At 33.8% G+C, this 20,505-nt stretch overlaps 1 protein-coding gene across 2 annotated transcripts in view; it reads right to left on the bottom strand.

Annotated features, from left to right (window-relative positions):
• Window positions 1-16,724: 16,724 nt before the first annotated feature.
• GRXCR1 (glutaredoxin and cysteine rich domain containing 1) overlaps window positions 16,725-20,505 on the bottom strand; it is a 131,172-nt gene continuing 127,391 nt past the window's right edge. For both annotated transcript variants that reach the window (XM_074229522.1, XM_074229521.1), the window contains one exon: window positions 16,725-16,943. In XM_074229522.1, the coding sequence (XP_074085623.1) occupies window positions 16,764-16,943 (180 nt within the window). In that variant the 3' untranslated portion in view covers window positions 16,725-16,763. The remainder of the gene's footprint in view (window positions 16,944-20,505) is intronic.

Consider the following 20,505-nt stretch of genomic DNA (forward strand, 5'->3'; position numbering starts at 1 on the left):
TGAACTTGGAGTAAGGGAGGCCTTAATTCAAAATCTGCCTCAGAACCTTCCTCCCTATGTGACCCTTAGAAAGGGAAATCACTGTGGATCTCAATTTCTCCATTATAAAATGAGTGGATTTGGACTCAGTTGCTACTCCAGTCCCTTCTAGCACTAAATCTATGATGCCATGATTCTATGAAATTAAAAATTGTCCTCAAAAGAACTAGAAAAAGAAGAATTCTTCACAACACTCTGCTATTTACACGCATGAACACAAAATCCTGGTTGAATAAACTAGAAAAGATCTTGTTTTCCCTGATACTGATCACAATAAAAAGAGAGCTAGAACTGAAATTTGACCTGTTTTATAATAGTTACATGATCCTAGGCAAATTGCTCAATCTCTGTACCTATCTACCAACTTGTTGTGAGTATCAAATGTCATAATATTTGTGAAATTCATTGAAAAAAATAAGCACTCTATACATGCTAACAAAATAAAATGCTAGCACTTGGTTTCCTGGCAGGATGGGGAAGGTTGGTTTTCTAATGAAGTCACATAGAGTAATAAAATTCCTTAGGGACTGATTTTGGTCCTTGTGGACACAATCAGGGAGTTTTTCCATGACATATAATTGGCTCAAGTACAAATAATTTTTAACTTCTTTATATGCAAACAAAAACTTTCCTATGTTAAATAAAGTGCAGAAGGTCCCTTGAGGGAAGCCAAATAATGAAGGACTTCCTTTAGGTTAAGGCAAGAATTGAAGAGATTTGTTGTTGCTATTGTTCTAAGGTTAGATGCTGAAATATTAAGTGTTTCTATGCCAATCCTTATTTTAATCCTGATAATCTCAGGTTTCATATTGTTGACTTTTTAATTTAAAACATAGTGACCTTTCAATTTATCTATCAGTCTCCTTAATAGCCATAACTTCCATTTCAGCTCATTCTCAATTCTCTGGGGGACTAAATTGTTATTCTTTAGTTCTTATCATAACTCTAAAATATTCTAAGTCTAGTATCTTGAATTCTGGAAAGCTTCAGGTTCAGAACAAACTATTATCCTTCAAACTTCTGTACTGCTTCCCCTCTCCTAAGTCTACTTTTCATTCTCATTGCAATGTGTTCTCTCAGTCTATCATCCATATCTTTCCTCCTTCCATTGGTTTTGGTTCTCTAGATATCAATTTGAATACAACACACCCCTGTACTTGAATCTCTGACCCCTTTTTTGCTTTACTAGTACAAACATGGCTAATCCTCAATTATAGGGCCACATCTATTGTCCAAGTTCTCTACTCTTATTCCAGAACTGCTTTTGTAGAAATTAATGAAATCATAGTGACAACAGCATAAGCTATAAAGTCATTTTAACTAATCTTACCTGGGTTTTCATTGTTTCAGTGTATTTCTATTATTCTTCTCTGATTAGCTAAACCTTACACATGCTATAGCAGATCTTCTAAAAAGAATTTCCTTCTATTCTCAGCTCCCCAATTGAAACCAATCACACAGCTCCCCTATTTGACTTAGCCTCAGTATCATGCCTAGAAGTGTGGATTTGGAGGTAGAAAGACTTGGGTTCAAAATTTATCTAGCTAGTTGTGTGTTATTCAGCAGGTCACTGAAACATTCAAAACCTCAGCATTCTTATGGGAATGATACTAGTAATACACAACTCAAGATACTATTTTAAAGATCAAATGAATTATGTTTGTAAAATGTTTCCAAATGTTGAAATCCTAAAGATTTACCAGTTGAGCAGATAACTTTGTTGTTTTTGTTTTTGTATTTTTATTTTCCTTAAAAAAAAAAAAAAAGCTAAGACCAAGATCACCTCTGCCCCTTTCATGTGGCTCACTTGCTTAAATTTACTACATTCTCACTCATTCTCATTTTCCAAGGCTAACTCCACTCTTTCTGGGTTTTTTGTTGTTGTTGTTTTTTGTTTTATTTTTAATCTATTCTTCTCTCTCCTTATGGAGTTTTCCCCATTGGTCACACCTTGCTCTCTCCCCCATCTGCTTTTCCCTTTTCCCTTCTCCCTCCCTCTCTACTTCCAGAATATAATTTAACATTTTGCTTACCCTTTAAAAAAGCTTCCCTTGATACTGTCATCTACTCTAGATATCATTTCTGTTTCTCTGTCTCTCTGTGTCTCTCTCTCCCTCTCTTTTTTTATACATATATGTGTTTATATAATATATATATATATATATTCATTTTCCAATACTATATAATCTCTTTTCTGATATCAACCTTCTACTGAAACTTCTATGGCAAAAATTATCAATGACTTCTTAATTTTTAAATACAATGGATTTTTTAGAGTGGCCCTCCTCCTTAACAGCCCTCACTCTGAATCTTCTTTCCTCTGACCTTCCATTACATCAATCTTTGCTCTTTCTCCTCTTATCTGTATAACTTCTATTATTATTTGATTTCCTTCACTCCATTATTTTTCTCCTACTCAAGTATGGGTTCAAACCAAGGTTTTCTTTAGGTCTACTCTCTTTACTTATTTTCTCTCATTGACATCATCCAATCCCAATGATTTTCACTTCAGTAGTATCAAATTCATATAGATACTAAACCAGAAGCATCCCTGCCAGCACTATGGTGTCTTAGAAAACTATATATTTACATCATTTTTGTTTTATTGTATTTTTATTTTTTAATTTTTTTTTAAATTACATTTTAACCTTGGGAGTGTTGTGGGCAACAGGCAGGTGGTATAATGGAAAACCCAGGTCTATGCAGACCATATATATATGCATACCCACATACACATGTATATAATATATGTATTGTATAAGTATAGATATATAATCTATGATCGTATACATGTATTTAATGTACATTTGCATATAGGTGTGTGCATATTTTTATTATTCATTTCAGTTCTAATCTATTCTGCATTTCAGTTATACAATCATATATGCGGGATCTCATCCATCAAGATGCCCTCCCCACCCCAGCACTACAGGTTCAACATGTTCAAAATTGAATTAATCATTTTTTCTCCAACTTCTCTATTTCTCTTGATAGCACCAACTCTCTGTTGTCTGGGCTCGAATCCTTGAAGTGATCATTGATTCTTCACATTTCCTCAACCCTTGCAACAAATCAGTTACCAAGTCCTTTTGATTCCAAAGCCAATCTTGCATCTACCACCTTCTCTCTGGTCCCAATCCTACTCCCCTTTCTGACCCTCAACTTCTTTTTCCTGGTAAGTCTATTGTAAGAGATTCCTTGCCTGGCTCTCTATCCCAAAACTTATCTTTTTAAAATTATCCTTTACATAAATTCTTAAATAATTTTTGTAAAGGACAAGCATTATCATGTCATACTCTCATTCATGAAACCCCATTGGTTTCCTATCACCTATAGATTTGTGAAAGCAAGAAAATCTATTGTTTATTATTTAGAAGACAAGTCAATATAAGATATATTCTGTAGTGTTGTCTAAAACCAAGGCAAAGAAACATATAATTAAATATCTCTATGGAATAAGTGAACTTCCTGACACAAGCCATCTCCTACAACCTTATGATGAGCAGCAGTTTGTTGAGGTTTTGGGTGGGATGGTTAGCGATTGTATGCTCTGATAATCTGTCATTGGCCTTAAATATCTAAGGCAGTGTAAACTCCTTTTTTTTGGTAATCCTTGCATAAAAATTAGGATTAAGGGAGACCAAATTTCAAGCTCAGATGTGACTGCCCATTCATATTTAAAATGTGTTGTGCTTAAATGGCATTATTCATATCAAGAAGGGAAAATACATCACACCTTAAGCCCCATCTGCCCTCATCCCAACCAGAATAAAATTTACCATTCTAGTCTTGTTTCAATTTAATTTTCTTCGTGCACCATTCATTCCAGCTAAAGTGGATTAAATTTGCCTCTCATCTCTTAAAGTTTGTGCTGACTTTTTCATATTTCTACACTACATTTCTTCCTCATCTTTACCTTTTAAGTATCTATTTATTTTCCTTTGAGGTTCATTTCAGTTACCAACACCCCTGAAAAGCTATTCCTGCCTATCACCCCAGATAAAAGCATCTTCAAATCTCACTTTCTCCAGAACCATTATTCGATACTTGTTATCTCTTCCATGTCATGGGAGCTAGAGTCACGGTGCCCCTGTGATCTGGAAAATTCTTGGAAATCTTTTTGGTCCCCCCTTTATACCAGAAAAGAAGTCTACATTTTTTCTTTTTCTTTTATGGTGTATTTACAGTACCTTACTGTAAAATGTGTGTTGATATTCTATATGTTCATTATACATGTATTTTATGAATTCCTGGATTTGTTTGTCACCTGTAGCTTCCACAAAACTCCCCAGATATTCCTATTTAATTTCTTATGCCATGGAAACTGGAAACTTATGCCACTGGAAACTCTGGTAGGTAAAGTCTCAATGTGGAAGAGATAACTAGAGAACTTTCCCTCACTCCTACACCAGTACATTATTTTATACTTGTCCACTGACATTTCTCAACCTCCCCAGTATAATAAGAATTTACTGAAAGCAGAGATTATGTAATTAAGAACAGCATATCCTAGCATAATGTACTGTGCCTACACAGAATGGGTGCTTATTCAATCTCTTTAATTGAATTTTACAGAACATCCCTAAAATAATAATAGTGAACTAAACTATAGGAATAGTTATTATTAACTTTAAACTATTTGGATTAACCACCTAAACTATTAGAAACCAAGCATGGGTTAATTTAAAATAATGTAAGAGGTGTTTTTGTTTGGGTTTGGTTTGATTTTCTTTAGTTTTCACATCTCTGCATTTGTAATTGATAGATTTTCAATCCTATAATTATACTAATGTTATAAAATGATTGATGATTTAGAATGGTTCACTGGTATGGTCCTATTCAGTTCATTGGAAAGGCCAGATCAAACATTCAGTGACTCTGAAAAGTGGGCCAAGTGACATAATAGCAAAAAAGAAATATTCTTTCTGTAGGGGATCACAAAGACATAGATATCAACTTTGGAGCCCATATTTCAAGATTTTTGGAGAATGAAGAATGTTCATTGATTTACAGCTATCATTATGACTGTCTTTCTTCCATTTAGTAGAGTAATAATTTTCACAAATCATAAAGTACAATTTAGGAATCACTCTATTGCACATATGTCCATTTAATTCCTGTCTTCACAGCCGCATTTAGTCTATGAAACATTTATGTCATTTTGGATTTTTTTTCCCCCTGAAAGATAATCTATTCCAAACATTACTGTCAGTGTTTTCAACATTATCTTAATAAAAGCAATATGAAGATACCAAAGTCTCTAAGAAGGAGTTTTGAAGAAGATTGCATTCACCAATTCTTCTACCCAATTTGTCTCCCATATAATTGGTCTTAGATGGTTTTCGATGTGCATATTTTATTTTAGAAAAAAAATTTGCTAATATTCACCTCTAGGAGACTGAATTAAAGAACCTATAGTATTTTTGCTCTTCAGATATTTTCTAACTTTGTGACCCTGGGAAAGTTATTTGACTTCTGTTTGCTTAGTTTCTTTATCTATGAGGATCATAGTGGCCCTTTTCTCCCAGAGTTGTTGTGAGAAAAAATGAGATATCTATAAAGCACTCTGCAAACCTTAAATCACTATGTAAATACCAGCTATAATGTTATTATTGCAATAATGATAATTCATATTTTTATTAAAGAGGGGAGAAAGAAGTACTCTGCCCTCATCAAATTAAATTTAAATTGGTGTGTCCCCTCTTTGAGCATCTTGCTTTAGGAAAGACATTGGCAGAGAAATCAAATAGTAACCACTTTCAAATATTTGAATGGTTGCTGTATGGAAGAGGGATAAGATTTCTTCTACTTATTCCAGTAGGGAATAATGAGTCCAATGGGAGAATGTTCTAGGAAAGTGAATAATCATTGTTTTCCTATACAGTTCTCTATCACTTGCATTTTCCAAATGCATATTTGTTAGATAAATTTCAAAAATGTCATAAACAAGATTTACAATTTGGTGAAGGGTTAGAATAGATGGTTTCTGGGGTCCTTTTCCTTTAGGAATATGTGAAATATTGAAAATACTTCCAGATATTGCATTTTTTGGATCACATTACTATTAACTACACAGATACTTTTATACTCATTTTAAAACTAAGGAAACTGAGTAAGATAGATGTTAGTGTGAAGTAAAAGGAAGAAATGGGAAATTCTTTAACTTGGAAGACCCTAGTTCTTGTCCTCTTTATTGTATGTATTTTTGTGTAGCCTTGGGCAAGTCACATACTCACTCTTGGGTTCAATTTCTTCATTTGCAAAATAAAAGTGCTGGATTTAGATGACTCTTGAAATCTTCTCTAACAGTCTAATATACTTCATTACTCTTCTAGATCCCTTCAGTCTTGTAACTTTTCCTTATCTCCAATCCCTCTGATTGGAAGATGGAGTCATAAACTACAGAATCTCCATTTTAGGAGGGAACTCAAACCTGCTCATTTCTTACTCATCTTCATTTCTTTAGGACTTCTCTAACTTTTCCACCATGCCCCTTATTTGGATACCTTCCCTGGATTCTTCCATCCTATCACCTACTTTAAAATTTTCTTTTTACATGTTATCTTCTGTTAGAATACAAGCTCCTTGAAGATAGACCCTATCTTTTTATTGTATTTTGTTTCCCCGAGGGTAGTACAGTACCTTCACCAATAGTATCTGGCACCTAATAGGATTGGTTTATATTGACTGATTATTTCCCTCCAGTTCATCTAGAATGTTCTATTATCATAATGGAAATATGCAAGTGCCTTTCTCTCTCTCTCTAATGCTACCTGCCATTTACTGTAGAAGTTCATAATTTTGTGTATGTGTGATGGACTTCTTTGTCAGACAGGAGCCAATTCCTATGGTTCCTTGATGTTTAAAATATAGGGGACTGAAAAGGAAAGCAATTCTGTGGAAATGAAGCTAATAAATTATTCTTTTTAAAAAAACAAGGCCATAGATCACAAGTTAAGGAACATTCACTTTCTTCCTTAAATATTATACCTTAAGGGTATAAATTATGTAAATTTTGATTTAGATCCTCCAGTCCCTAGAATAGTGCCTAATAAATAGTAAGTAAATCATTATGCTTGATTTTGACTTAATGATTGTAAATTCACAATCCATTTCTTTATTTCTTTATTCATGCTCTCCTCTGAATTGCTTCCTAATTCCTGTTTGCCTATAGAAATCTTGTCCATTCTTCAAAGCTCAATTTAACTTCCAGTTTTTTGGCAAAGCCTTCTTTGACTAACCAATGATAAATGACTCATTTCCCATTATTGTACAGTATCGATATGCATATGAGAATTGAAGAAGTAGACTAGAAATACTTTTTTTTTAATAATGGTCTACATTCTAAAGCTCCTTAATTGAATCAGAGGTAAAAAAGAAAAAATTCCCACCTGTTTCCTGATTTTAAGAAAGCACAATGATCTTGAAGACTCTCCTTAGACTAGGACTCCTACATTACATACAGAACCATCATCCCAAACTATGCCAAATGTGACAATAGAGAATAATCATGTATGACTGAGCCTTGACTTTGAGTGATGTGTTAAATAAGGATATAAATGATACAGATTTTGGTCAATTTCATGGAAGCTGTACTAGGAACACCAATAAGTTTATATCCACTTGGAACAGAATACCACCCTTAGTCTTGTGTTGATCAATACTTTTTATCAATGACTTGTATGTGTAGCAACCATATAAGACTTGCAGAAAGATAGCTGATGCTTTGTGTAACACAATCCTGATCCAAAAAGCTCATATAAATTAAAACTTTTGGAGAAAAAAGGAAGGAAGAAAGGGAAGAAGGAAGGAATGAAGGAAGGGAGGAAGGGAGGGAGTGAGGGAGGATGGAAAGAGAAAAGGAAGGAAGGAAGGAGGGAGGGAAGGAAGGAGGAAAAAGAAATAAACAGTAATAAGTATTTTGCTTTCAAAAATCAAATACAACCATGTAAAGACTGACAACTGCCTTCTGTGGGGTGAGGGGAGGGAAGCAAGATTGGGGGGAAAATTCTAAAACAAAATTAATAAAACCTTTCTAAAATTAAAAAATCAAATGCAGAAGTGTAAGATGGGAACATGAACTAAACAATTTATATGAAGGAAATATGCAGCATTTTGTGGATTCCTATTGATTGTCATGTGAATGCCACATGGATGTTGCAAAAGCTGAGGTCATTTTAGGTTACATTGGAAAACACAATATCCAGAACTATAAAAGTGATAGCCACATTGCATTTGATAGTAGTTAGACCAAAGGCAAGGAATAATGTTGTATTCTAGGCATCACCTTTTTAGAAGGACATTATTATACCCAGGGAAAAATTATAAGAATGTTGAAGGGATCAAAAACTACCTCTTAGGAAGAACTGTTTTGAAAGAAAAACTGAAGAAGTTTAGTCTCCATAAGAAAAAAAAATTAGAGGGGAGGGTAGTAGGATTGTGATCTTAGAATATTTAAAAGATTGTTTTATGAATGAACATATTTCATCTGCTTATCCTTAGAGGGAAGGAATGGAAAAGTAGGAAGGAAAGTTTGGACTTGCTTTAAAGAAATGAACAATATCTTAACAGCCCAAACTTTGCAAGAGCCCCAAATTTGAATGGGTTACCTTGGCTATTGATGGGTTTGCTGCTCCCTTGAGGGATGTCCTTTCCAACTCAAATATACTATAATTTTTTTACATTTATTTCAATGCTTATGTCATTGTGGATACCTACTCTATCCTATTCAAATATCATTTCTCTTAACATTTCTTCTGTGGCCCAACAGGAAGGTAAAGGTTAAGTTTAGAGGAGGGATAACAAAAAAAGAATCATATTTAAAGACAGAAAAGGCTAAAGTATGTATGTGTAGTAATGAAAATATGAGTTTTCTAGATATTATGTGAAAAATGTTCTTTAGTTTTACCTTATATTAGTAATGCTTTTATGACACTGTATAGTCTTCTATAAAGCTATAAGGTCCCTTTTCAAAGTGACCTTGCCACAAGCTCACCCACATTTTTACTCCACCAGTATGATAAAAACAAGGTCTAACAAAAAGAGGGGGAAAAACTGATATCCAGAGATGACTCAGAATAGCTACTCTTGGAGTAAAAATTTCCATCTGCATTGATGTCTTTTCTTTTCCTCAGGGAAATATGATTTCAAAAACTTATTATTTTTTCTATTTAAGAACAACTGCTGTCTCCATAGAGGAGTATTATCCCAAAATATCAGAAATTTCAGAGGGGGTCTAGGGTGGCATTATGTAGATTAGAGATGCTTGTATTAGATATTCATTATTTTAAAAAAGAATAATAATAACAGCAACAATATCCATTATCTATGCTTTCAATAAAGCCAAAGCAGACTAGCTTTATGCACCAAAAAGAATACTATTTCTGTTTAGCTAAATAACACCCAGATTTAAGCAGCCACTTTAAAACATTTTGTTTCACCAAAGACATTATATTCCATAATGATTCAGTTTTTGATCACATGGATTCCAGATTTCAAAGTACCTGTATCCAACAAACCTCATTCCCTAATATGCATGAAGGAGGAACTAGCAGTAAGTGATGGTTCACAACTTATTCAAAGAACTTGGTTACAAATGCTAATTAGTTAATTTTGATCAGTAACCTTCATCACTTTACTTTATTGACCTAGTTCTAGTATGTATCCAATCTGGTTACTGTGAGAAAAACATTATGTAATATCAGAGGCGAAAGAGAGCTCAACAGCCATATAACCCAAATTCTGCTGATGAAGTAAGCCACTCTACAAAACCTTTGAGAAATGAACAGCTATAATTCACTTGAAGAGCTCTAGCAAAGGGGAAAAACCTATTATCTCTTTGTTTAAATTTTTTTTTTTTGGAACTCATTCCACATTGGGAAAACTCAGGAAATTTTTTCTTACAATAAGCCAAAATTTTCATCTCTACAACTTTCCCACATTTTTCTTACTTTGATCCTTTGGGACTAAGAAAGATAAATCATTCATTTTTTTCTATATGTCAAATCTTCAAAGCACAATAAAACCTTACTAACAGCTGTCTTCTCTAAATTAAACATCCCTAGTTCCTTCTACATATTGTCATATGACATAATCCCCAGATTCTTTCCCATTCTGGTTTTCTTTCTCTGGATGAACTCTTCTTAACAATATCCTTCCTAAAATATGACATCCAAAAGTAATGCAGATTTAGACTTACTGCTTCCCAGTGGAAGACATGATAACCTTTTGTTATCTGCTTATTTATTCTCTCTCAAAGCAGGTTTAGGATCACACTTGGTTTTTTTTTGCTAATATAGAACATATAAATATAAATTATTATTTGAAACATAAAACAAAATGAAAAATACTATTCTTTTTTCTATAGAAAATAAACCTTGCTAAAATACGAAATTCACAATAATTATTGAGCAATAATAATAACTTGCCTTAACGAACCTAATGTGTTCATTAGGTACTTTCAAGGAATGCAATGACAGATAACTGACCTCAGAGCTAAGAAAAGTTAGATTCAATTTTGTCTTCAGACATATGCTACCTCCAAAATCGCTTCTCTATGTTCTAGGCAACTTGCGATAACTGTAAATTATGGAGAAGGTGGCAAGCTAAATTGCTAAAGGAATTTTCCTCACTGAGGCCTTTATATCAAAGTTAAAATATGTACCTATCCTCACAAAAATTAAAATAAAAACCCAATCAGATAAATTTGGATGATAGTCAAATTCAATTACAGAGCTGAGGAAGCTGAGGCACAGATACATGAAGCACCTTGTTGGAAATAGTTCAGTAAGTCACCTAAAGAAGACTCTTAAATCTTATCATAATCCTCTTTTCAATACCATTTCCTTGGAGCCCTTAAAGTTGTCTTTTGTAAAGCTTCATTGCTCTTCTACAATTGTGCTTCCTTATAGACTTAATAGTTAATGGCACAAAACACTACATCTTAAGCCATGTAATAATGCTTCCTAAATGGAATGAAAGGTAGCTAGGGAAATGTGTGAAAATGATTAAGAGAAAAGGAACCATTTCCTTTTGGTTTACTAGACCAGAGAGTGAGCCTTTGAGATTTGACTACTCACTCTGAAGGTATTTTTGACATAGGTCATTATGAAAGTGATCTAAAAGCTGTATTATTCTGTATATTTTCCTTAATCAGTATAGAACTTGTACAGTGTTCATAATCATATAATAAGAAGAGCAGTGGTCAACATAATTAAGAATTTTTGCAATAAATCCAGCGTCTGAGTGGCAATGGAACCCAAGCACATTTCCTGTTCTATAATATGACTTTATAACCTAAACTGGGGTTAGAAGATTCAAGAATTAGAGAGAGATGATGGTCAAAAAATGGAGTCAGAGGAGAGAACTTATTCACTAGTACTGCATGTTATTAAATCAATTTTAAGAAGAGGAGAGATAGAACAATTAATTGAATGACAAATTGCTTTCTGCTTTGGCTATTTCTTCATAGATATGATTGAAATTGCTTATGAGAATGTAGACTGAGAAGTTTTCTATTCAGTCAGCAGATTACATAGAATTGCAATAGATTATTTGTCCAATCTACTATTGCTTTTTTTTTTCCTATGTGACCTAGCAGAGCTATATTGTTAGGGTCAAAATTCACTTTTTGTATTCTTCTAGATATTGTAGCAACAAAAAAAAATAAACTTTTTTTTTACACTAAGAAGCTCTCTTGCTACCATAACTAATGAGATCACTGATTGTGAATTCTAAGACAATTCCTTTGCCTACAATGGAATTTTTTTTAAAAAATTGCCATTACCCTTTTGAGGACAATATATGCTGCTGTAGTTTTGATTTGTCATAGGCTCCTAATAAATACCCTCTCATTCATTCATTTATTTAATCACAATTTTCTTTCTCACCAATTTGATTTTTTTCTGTTTTCCCTAAGAGACTCATTGTTGTAATATTAGACAGTTAAGAGGTAGCATTAACTCATTCAGATCTCTAGGGCACCATACAGTAAACCTATTTAGAAAAGCACAGACCATTATCAGCTAGTAGGGGCAAAGAGTTTTGACTGTCAGTCCTGACTACTGAATAAAGGTCAGTCACTGGTGAGCAGTGACCCCTGGTGGTGGCACACAAGGGCTTAGTCAGGGAAATTTCAAATAAGGTTTTTAAATTGGCTAGAAAGAAAAGCCACCAATTTCACTAGAATTCTACAGATCCTGTTCAAATATTTATTATATGAGAAATTGTTTTTCTTTTGTTTTGTTTCCTACTTTGAAATCCTTTTTTTGCTTTATTTCATTTTTACCTCTATGCTAATGCTAAAAATTGATCCTAAATTTAATTTTGTTTAATATAAATGGTTATGTTCTCAAATGTTATATCTTTTGTATTGCTGTGTATGTTGTTATTACAACTTAGGCTAAAATAAGTAGCAGGGAGTAAAAATCTTAAGAGTATAAGGAGGGAAACATTGAAATTGAAAGCCCAAAAAAGAATTTTGATCCTAGGAGAGCTTCCTGGACATAGTAAAAATGTTTCCCTTCCTGGTGCTGTGAATATTGAGGGTTGGAGTTGTAAATACTGAATTATCTTTATAAAGTGGCAATTCTGTCTTATCTAAGACAGGAGCACATTCTAAAATCCTATAAAGAGACATGAGCTGAAGAGAATATCTAGAAACTAAATATACAGTCCCTAACCCAAGAAAAGAAAGGAAAGAAGAGATATTTATCTTTAAAGGGAGCAATGATCTGAAAAAATATAGTGACTTGTGAATAGAGTAGAGACAACACCTGGACATAGAAACCAAACCAGCCAAAGGTCAGTACAAGAACTGTACTACATCAAATTAAAATCTTCAGCAGAGTCTCTCTATATACACCTGTAGAGGAAGCAATCAAGTTCTGGAAAGAAAATGCCATTGAAATATGATAGCAATGGTAGATTAATGAAATGAAGATACAATGGGGACTAATGAAAGTCTCGAGGGATTATAACTTAACCTGGTTTAAGTGGCATGATCCAAGTAGCCCAAAGTTTTAGGGCAGAAAAACTTGCAAAATTCAAAAACGACAGTACATAAAATCTGCTGCTCAGCTCAAGGTAGATCACATGAAGGGAATAAACAAAGCTTGCATTAGTCCCATATGTGATAGCAGTGTAAGCAGCTGATATTCTGGAATGCATTGGAATCCATGGTCTTGAAAGCACTACCCAATTCATGACTGGATACTTGACTGATTTTACTGGACAGGCAGGTGATATGTATAACAGTACTACTTAACCTTGAGTCTATAAATTTTTTAAATATATTTTGATAACTGCATTTCAATATAATTGGTTTTCTTTCTAATCATTTGTATTTTATGTATTTAAAAAACATTAGACTGAGAAAGGGTCCATAGGCTTCCCTGGGCTGTCAAAACTGAGGCATAAGACTGAATTCTTTGTGTTCAGAGAAAGTTCTACTATCTTCTGCTGCATATTGGGAGAGTGTGAGTACCAAGCAAGACTTTAGGTATTGTGCAGGGAAACTTTTATCCCTAGAAGGACATAGCAGGAACTTGAGCAACACCCTGGGAGTGATGAAATTTTTTACCCAGTATGCACAAGTATGTATACTCACCAGGAACCAGAAATTTGTGATTGGCAAGATATTGATAGAAAGCTAGATCTATAGATAAGATGGATAGGATGTGTCTATCTGAATGTAGGTATATATATATATATATATATATATGTATATATATATATATATATATATATATGTGTGTGTGTGTGTGTATGTATATATATATACATATATATATATATATATATATACATATATATGCATATATGAGTGTGTGTATATGTCTTTTTTTGATAAGACATTGACAGTAAACTACTCAAGAAGATATATTTTGATAGGAATCAAGAAATTTAGAATCATATCTTACTAACCACAAATGGTTAAATCACTCACACCCTAGACACCCTAAGGAGCCAGACAAATGAACAGAAGGCTCAATAGAATGAACATGTGGCACTTTTTAGTATGGACATAGAAAACTACCAACATTAATGCCACCAGCTTTCCACTATACCTACTAATGTTTGGTTAGGTTGTGCCTTGGAGTCTCAAAAGACTAAGAAGACAAAGAGATTCATAACAAATCTTCCTTCTGGTTGAGAGGAAAGCTAGGAAAGACCTAGCTAGCTATGACTTCACTCAGGAACGAACTTATAGAAACAAATGATGGTATGATGTTGAAATTCTTTGCCAATATCTCTGGAAGCAGAATAGAATTCTGCTAGGAAATCTTTGAATACAAGGAATACAAAAGATCCTGAACCAAAGAAAAATAATTTAATGATTAGACAAATTTCCAGTCCATGAAGAAGTTTGTATGTCCAATGAAGAAAATCCATCTCAACCAATACTTGTCATCTGTGGGGCCATATTTATATGTTTATAGCCACTATATACATATGTGTGTGTGCTATATATGCATGTAAATGTATATATCTATTTATATTATATATAAATATATATAGAATGTCCGTACATACATCCACCAGATGTTACAAATTTAGTAGATACAGAAATGTATATTACATATATGTGTATATGTGTATGTGTATATGTATATATTCAATTACATATACATGCATGTGTATATTATATGTGAATTGTTTACAAATGCATCTATTTGTAAATATAAAATGCTTGCTGAATGTTTACTATATTCTAAGCTCTGTGCTAATTGGAAAGCATTTAAATAGAAGCTTACTAAATGGTCCCTGCCCCTCAAGGAGTTTACATTGGTGAAGGAGCAATACATAAAAGGGATCTGGATATTAGGAAGACTGGAGCAAGAAGCAAACATTTTCTTTTTGGCTTCATTCATTGAGGCTTCCAGGAAAATAAGGTCAAATATAGAATTTGGAAACAGTATTAGAGCACCTAGGTCATCCCCAAACTCAGAAGGCCATAGGAGAAGTCAATTGGGTCATTAAAAGAAGTGGAAAGTCCCATTTGGCCAAAAGATATCTTTTGCTATAGTTCAAGCATGTCTTTATTGTATGCTTCTTAGGCAAGCATGTATAATGCTTTTCTGTATTATTTAAGGCTTTTGTGCTTGCTATTCAATGTGCTTTTCTTCTTTACCATTGCTATTTATGCTACTTATATAGGCAGGTAAGTATATATGTTACATGTTTCTGCATGTAATCTATATATCTAGTCTCTATACAATTCTAATGTGACTTTATATGGTGTGGTATTTTTGTCCTTATTATAAATGCATTATTTCCATATGTGCTATTATTTATTTCTCTGTTTCATTAATGCTAACCATGCTATATTAGTGTTAAAAATGATAACTTAAGCATGTATGTATGAACTTCATTCTAAAGTTGAAATTATTACCTGTGTCTGTAATATTATAAGTAATGACACTTTAGAAAATAGATTCACAGATTTTAACACATCCTTCCAATCCTCCCAGTGAGAAAATTATTGGGCAAACCTGAATTAGGAGGAAGTTCATTAAGTCCAACCACCAAGCTGAAGGTTGTGTGTTTTAAAAGGGGACATGGAAAAAATAATATGGTATAGAAGACAATTCAAATTTGGTGAAGGAAAGTGAAAGAGGCAATATGGTGCTTGGTAGGAAGCTATCCTGCTCCTCAGCCTCCTGCAGTACTACAATTAGATTTTAGTAGAATGATTCTGAACTCACTTGGCATGACCCAGACCTAAAAGCATGCAATCAAAGCAGGAATAGCAGGCAGGAGAGACGTCCAGAACAAAGGACTAGCATAATTGCCACAGCAGCAACAGCAGAGGCAGAGATGGGTTGACCTGGAGGAAGCAATCAGTCTCTGATCTATCTTGCACATGGTGCTGAGCCCACCACTTCAAGAGAGAGAGAGAGAGAGAGAGAGAGAGAGAGAGAGAGAGAGAGAGAGAGACAAACTGAAAGACCCAGAATTCCTGAATCCCTATCCCCAACTAGACATTGACTCTTTGAAAGATTTTTTTTTTTCGGTTTTGTTTTTGATTTTTTTAGTGGATGAATACTCCTGTGTTGGATACCTGCCAATTTCTTGTGTGGTTGACTAAGTTGAATTAAATTCTTATGTTTTGGGTTTAGGTGTTTGGATTGGAATGAAAGGACTTGATGAGTTCATTAATATATTTGTTTCATTTCTTTAAAATAGAATGATTAATGAACTTCATATAAACATGTTTATGTATAAACAACTTCCTCTAAAGGACCTGGGATAGAATGAAAAGATGAGTTTCCCCAAGAGAGTACCAAGCACATGAATTCACATTAAACCCTTAGACTTAGAAGACAAGAACTGTGACATACAAGAGGGAAGAACTAAAGGAAAGGAGGTAGTCAGGTCTTTCAGGGCCCAAGAAAACTTGGTTGGTTCTCCCAGAGAGAGTGTCTTCTAATATTATTATGCGTAACCTTTACAACAAATCTGTGACTAGTTAGTGAATAGGGTCAGACACTGATCAGCATTGCCCTCATGGTTATTAAATAGAGAAACCCAGCTTTGGACATTTTTTGAACAGTTTATAACTCAACACTTAGGAAAACCCCTGACTTCAGTGATTTTAAGTGAATATTCAATGATTATTAGAAATAAAGTTTATTAATTATCCCATGAATGTAACTATTTAAAAAAGAATATAACAAACTCTTAAGTGGTATTAATAAAATGAGGCTCTGTATTAGAAGGTGTTTTTAGCAAGCACAACTTCTACAGCGCTGCAGTCCATTTTCATTACAAGCTGTGCATTTCAAGGCTTTGAAAGAGTCTGTAAAGCAGTTCCGAAACACTGACATCTTGCTTCCATGGCACACTGAACAGGGAAGGAAGCCAAAGCCCCCACAGGAAGGACATTCATGTGGATGTTGAACTCTCTAGAAGCACATGGGAAGAAAGAAAAAGGGGGGAAAACATTAGAATATACAGTACACCAGGTTGTCAATCTCCCTCTTCAATAGGAATTGTAAAATAATATCATAGAACACCCTTTGACACCCTTTCTTTCAAATCCATCACAGTATAAACCAAGAGGGTGAGAAGTAAGCTACCTCTCTCCTACGTATCATATTATTTCTCCTTCTTCCATTTCCAGCTCACTTTCTAACAAACAATATCACTCAGAAGATGAGAAGAGAGTGCCAAGTATTGAATGACCATTATATTTCTAAGAAAAAGACCATGTTGGTCAAAATGTGAACAACCTCACATCATTTCCGTGAACATCAATTTCTACATCTAAAAATAGGGGAAATAATATTTTCATTAAATTCATCAAAAGATTTATATGTGGAAACATGTTTTATAAACCTTAAATAATAGAGGTATGCTCCCCTTAGGAAAAAAGTCCAATATACAAAAATCTAGATTGACAAAAGATATATGGTAAGGAATGAATTATTTACATTAAGAGAAAACTATTCTTTTAATAAGAGATTTAATGAGATCATCCATTGGTTATCAAACATTACCAAATTTGAAAGAAATATTAGGAGGCAGAAGGCAGAAGTGGGGAATGAAGAAAAAAGTTCTGTATTAGATGCCACTACATTTTGAAGAAGCATAATCATAATCATATAATCTATGTTTCTACAAGTGTTTAATACTTTTCCAAGCTTTTTCAGATAGATTACATCTTTGGATACTTGTCATACTCAATATGAAGAAGATATTATCATTCTTATTTTATATATGTGAAAACTGAATGACAGAAAAATCATGAAACTTCCCTAAAGTCAGACAGTTTAAGTTATTCAACCTAATACAATTGAAGAAATACTTTGCTTCAAAATCAAAGAATATCTAACCAAAGTGATTAATTCTTTGTGAAAATTATTTGATTTATAAAACATGATGTATGCAAGGTGTCTCAAAAGTTTTAACACAGCTTTAGACGGTTATATGCTATCTACAACTTTTCAAGAATGCATTTATGTAATGATAGCTTCACCTACATCTACAAATGACAAACGGTATGAAAATGGCCAGACATGATTATCAAACATTGGAATGTTTGGCTTTTTTATAGTCTCAAAATTACTCAAATACCAAAAGGCTGAACCAGTCTGATGTACTTCTTTATTAATGATTAAGTCCCTGTGCTAAGGCAATATATTAAGGTGCTACACACAACCCTAGAGATCTTCCTTTTCTCTTTTTTTCTACTCAAAGCAGATAGATGAAAAACAATTTAGAGAGACCTGCTCATTTTCTAGATGAGTTTATTAAATTTTCATTTTGAAGCAAATTATAAGGAAGTGAAAGGAAGAATGATCATTTATTTTTCACCTAATTATGCCCCAGGAGGATGTGTTTTACCACTATCATTTGACTCTCACAAGTACTCTGAAAGGTAGGTTTATCCCCATTTTACAGTTGAAGAAAATGAAGCAGAAATGTTAAGTAACTTGCCTAAGGTCACATATCTAGACATTGTCTGAGGTGAAATTTGGACTCAGATCTTCCTAACTCCATTCCTAGTGTTCTATCCATCACATCACCTGGCTTACATGTGGTAGTCAGCAAATAATTTTAATGTTTGTCCTTCGTTTTCAAAGAAAACCATAACATCAGGGAGGTGATGCCATGAAAAGCACATGAATTGGATTTGAGTGAGGGGGTGCTGTGCTTAGTCACCAGTCTCACTTTCTCCTCCAAAATCATCTAGGTCCATTGGTCAAATATAAATCAGAATGATTGAAGATGATCCTGGCTGTGAAGTAATCAGGGTTAAGTAACTTGCCCGTGGTCACACAACTGGTAAGGGTTGGATTCAAACTCCTGATCTCCTGACTCCAAGACCAATGCTCTATAGTAAGAAATAAGAAACTCAAATCCGTTATAGGTGAAATAACATTAGGATTCAAGCTTTCTGGTATTTCCAATAATAAAATCCCTTGGATTAGATCCAGTAACAATTTTCATAGTACAAGGACAGAGTTTGATAGCAAAAACCTAGTCTGGGACCATGGCAACACTAACAAACTGAACCACTAAGAATGACTTTGACTCCTGGAGGCAGAAGGATCTGAGCTCAAATGTGGCCTCAGATACATAATAATTACCTAACTGTGACCTTGGGCAAGTCACTTAACCCAATTGATTTGCAAAAAAAAAAAAAAACTGATTATGGCTAGTATAATGCCACTGAGGAATGAATGTCCATTGTACAATGAGACAAACCCCATCTTGATAATAGTTACCACTCACTTTTGTAGTTTTGTCCTCCCAACTATATATTGATTTTAAACCACTGCTTCAGGTTCCTTAATATTTTCCCCTTCCCCTGTGAGATGTCATTCCTGGTAAATTTTGGATGGATCTGGAATGATTTTGGGGTTTCCCTTCTTTCAGGTCAGGGCTAAAGTCTTGCTCCTTTTTCCACAGGAAGATTGTGCTATCTGGACCCTTGCTCACCATTCCCCTCTTTTAAGGGATTGATCAATAAGGATTTTAATATTTCATTTAATCTTTTAAAAGTAAGAAAAAGTTAACAGCTACTGATAAGAATATTCATATCTACTCCAAGATGTGTTCCTTCTAGACAACATTATTTATGTAATAAATTCTCAAGGTCCCTTCTAAGTACCTTTCTTAGATACTTAATTTTCTAGCTTTTGGCCTAAATTCCTGAAAACCGAGTGGTAATGAACAATTTGGATGCCTTCAGCAAACATCACAAAATGACCAGCTGTGTGAAAGATATCTTTAAATTACCTTTTAAAGATAAATTGAGATTAGTAGTGGGAGGAAAAGGAAAATGAAGACCTCAGGAACTCAGACCTAAGGATGCAAGACTTTTTAGTGAGAGAGACAGGAGTGTTGGGAAACCATGAGACTGTAAGGTCACTGCTCTTCACTGAGAGTGGGAATTCATCTGGTATGTGGTATCTAGAGAGGAAAAAGTATGCTAGTCATTTCTTATTTTAATTAATTATTTTATAGCATACATGGCCCAATTTATGTCTCCTGAAAGAATAAAAATGCCCTCAGCCATCTCTAAATTGACACTTTAGACTGAGCTCCAGGCACCACAATCCAGATTCAGCACTGTTCACTCTAACCCTCCCGAGGAATTTTATAATAATAAATTAACATCTAACTTTAAAATGCAGTTTTAACTTTGAGAAAAGTTATAAGATTATAAGATTATATATATATATATATGTATATATGTGTATATGTATGTACACACACACACACACACACACACACACACACACACACACCTGGTATTTCCAAGCATTAAGATAATAGATTACATACAGTCATTTTGCATAGTGCCTCTGGTTATTTTCCAATGTTCTTTTCACATTAGTCAATCCTAGATAATATGAGATTAAGAACATATTGAATTAATTGTTTTTACTAATTAAATGCAATCATAATTAGGAGAATAAGGTTCAGTAGAAAATGTTTTGGATTCACAGTTTAATAAGA

The sequence above is a fragment of the Macrotis lagotis genome, chromosome 3 (genome assembly GCF_037893015.1).
Source record: "Macrotis lagotis isolate mMagLag1 chromosome 3, bilby.v1.9.chrom.fasta, whole genome shotgun sequence".
Classification (NCBI taxonomy): Eukaryota; Metazoa; Chordata; class Mammalia; order Peramelemorphia; family Peramelidae; genus Macrotis; species Macrotis lagotis.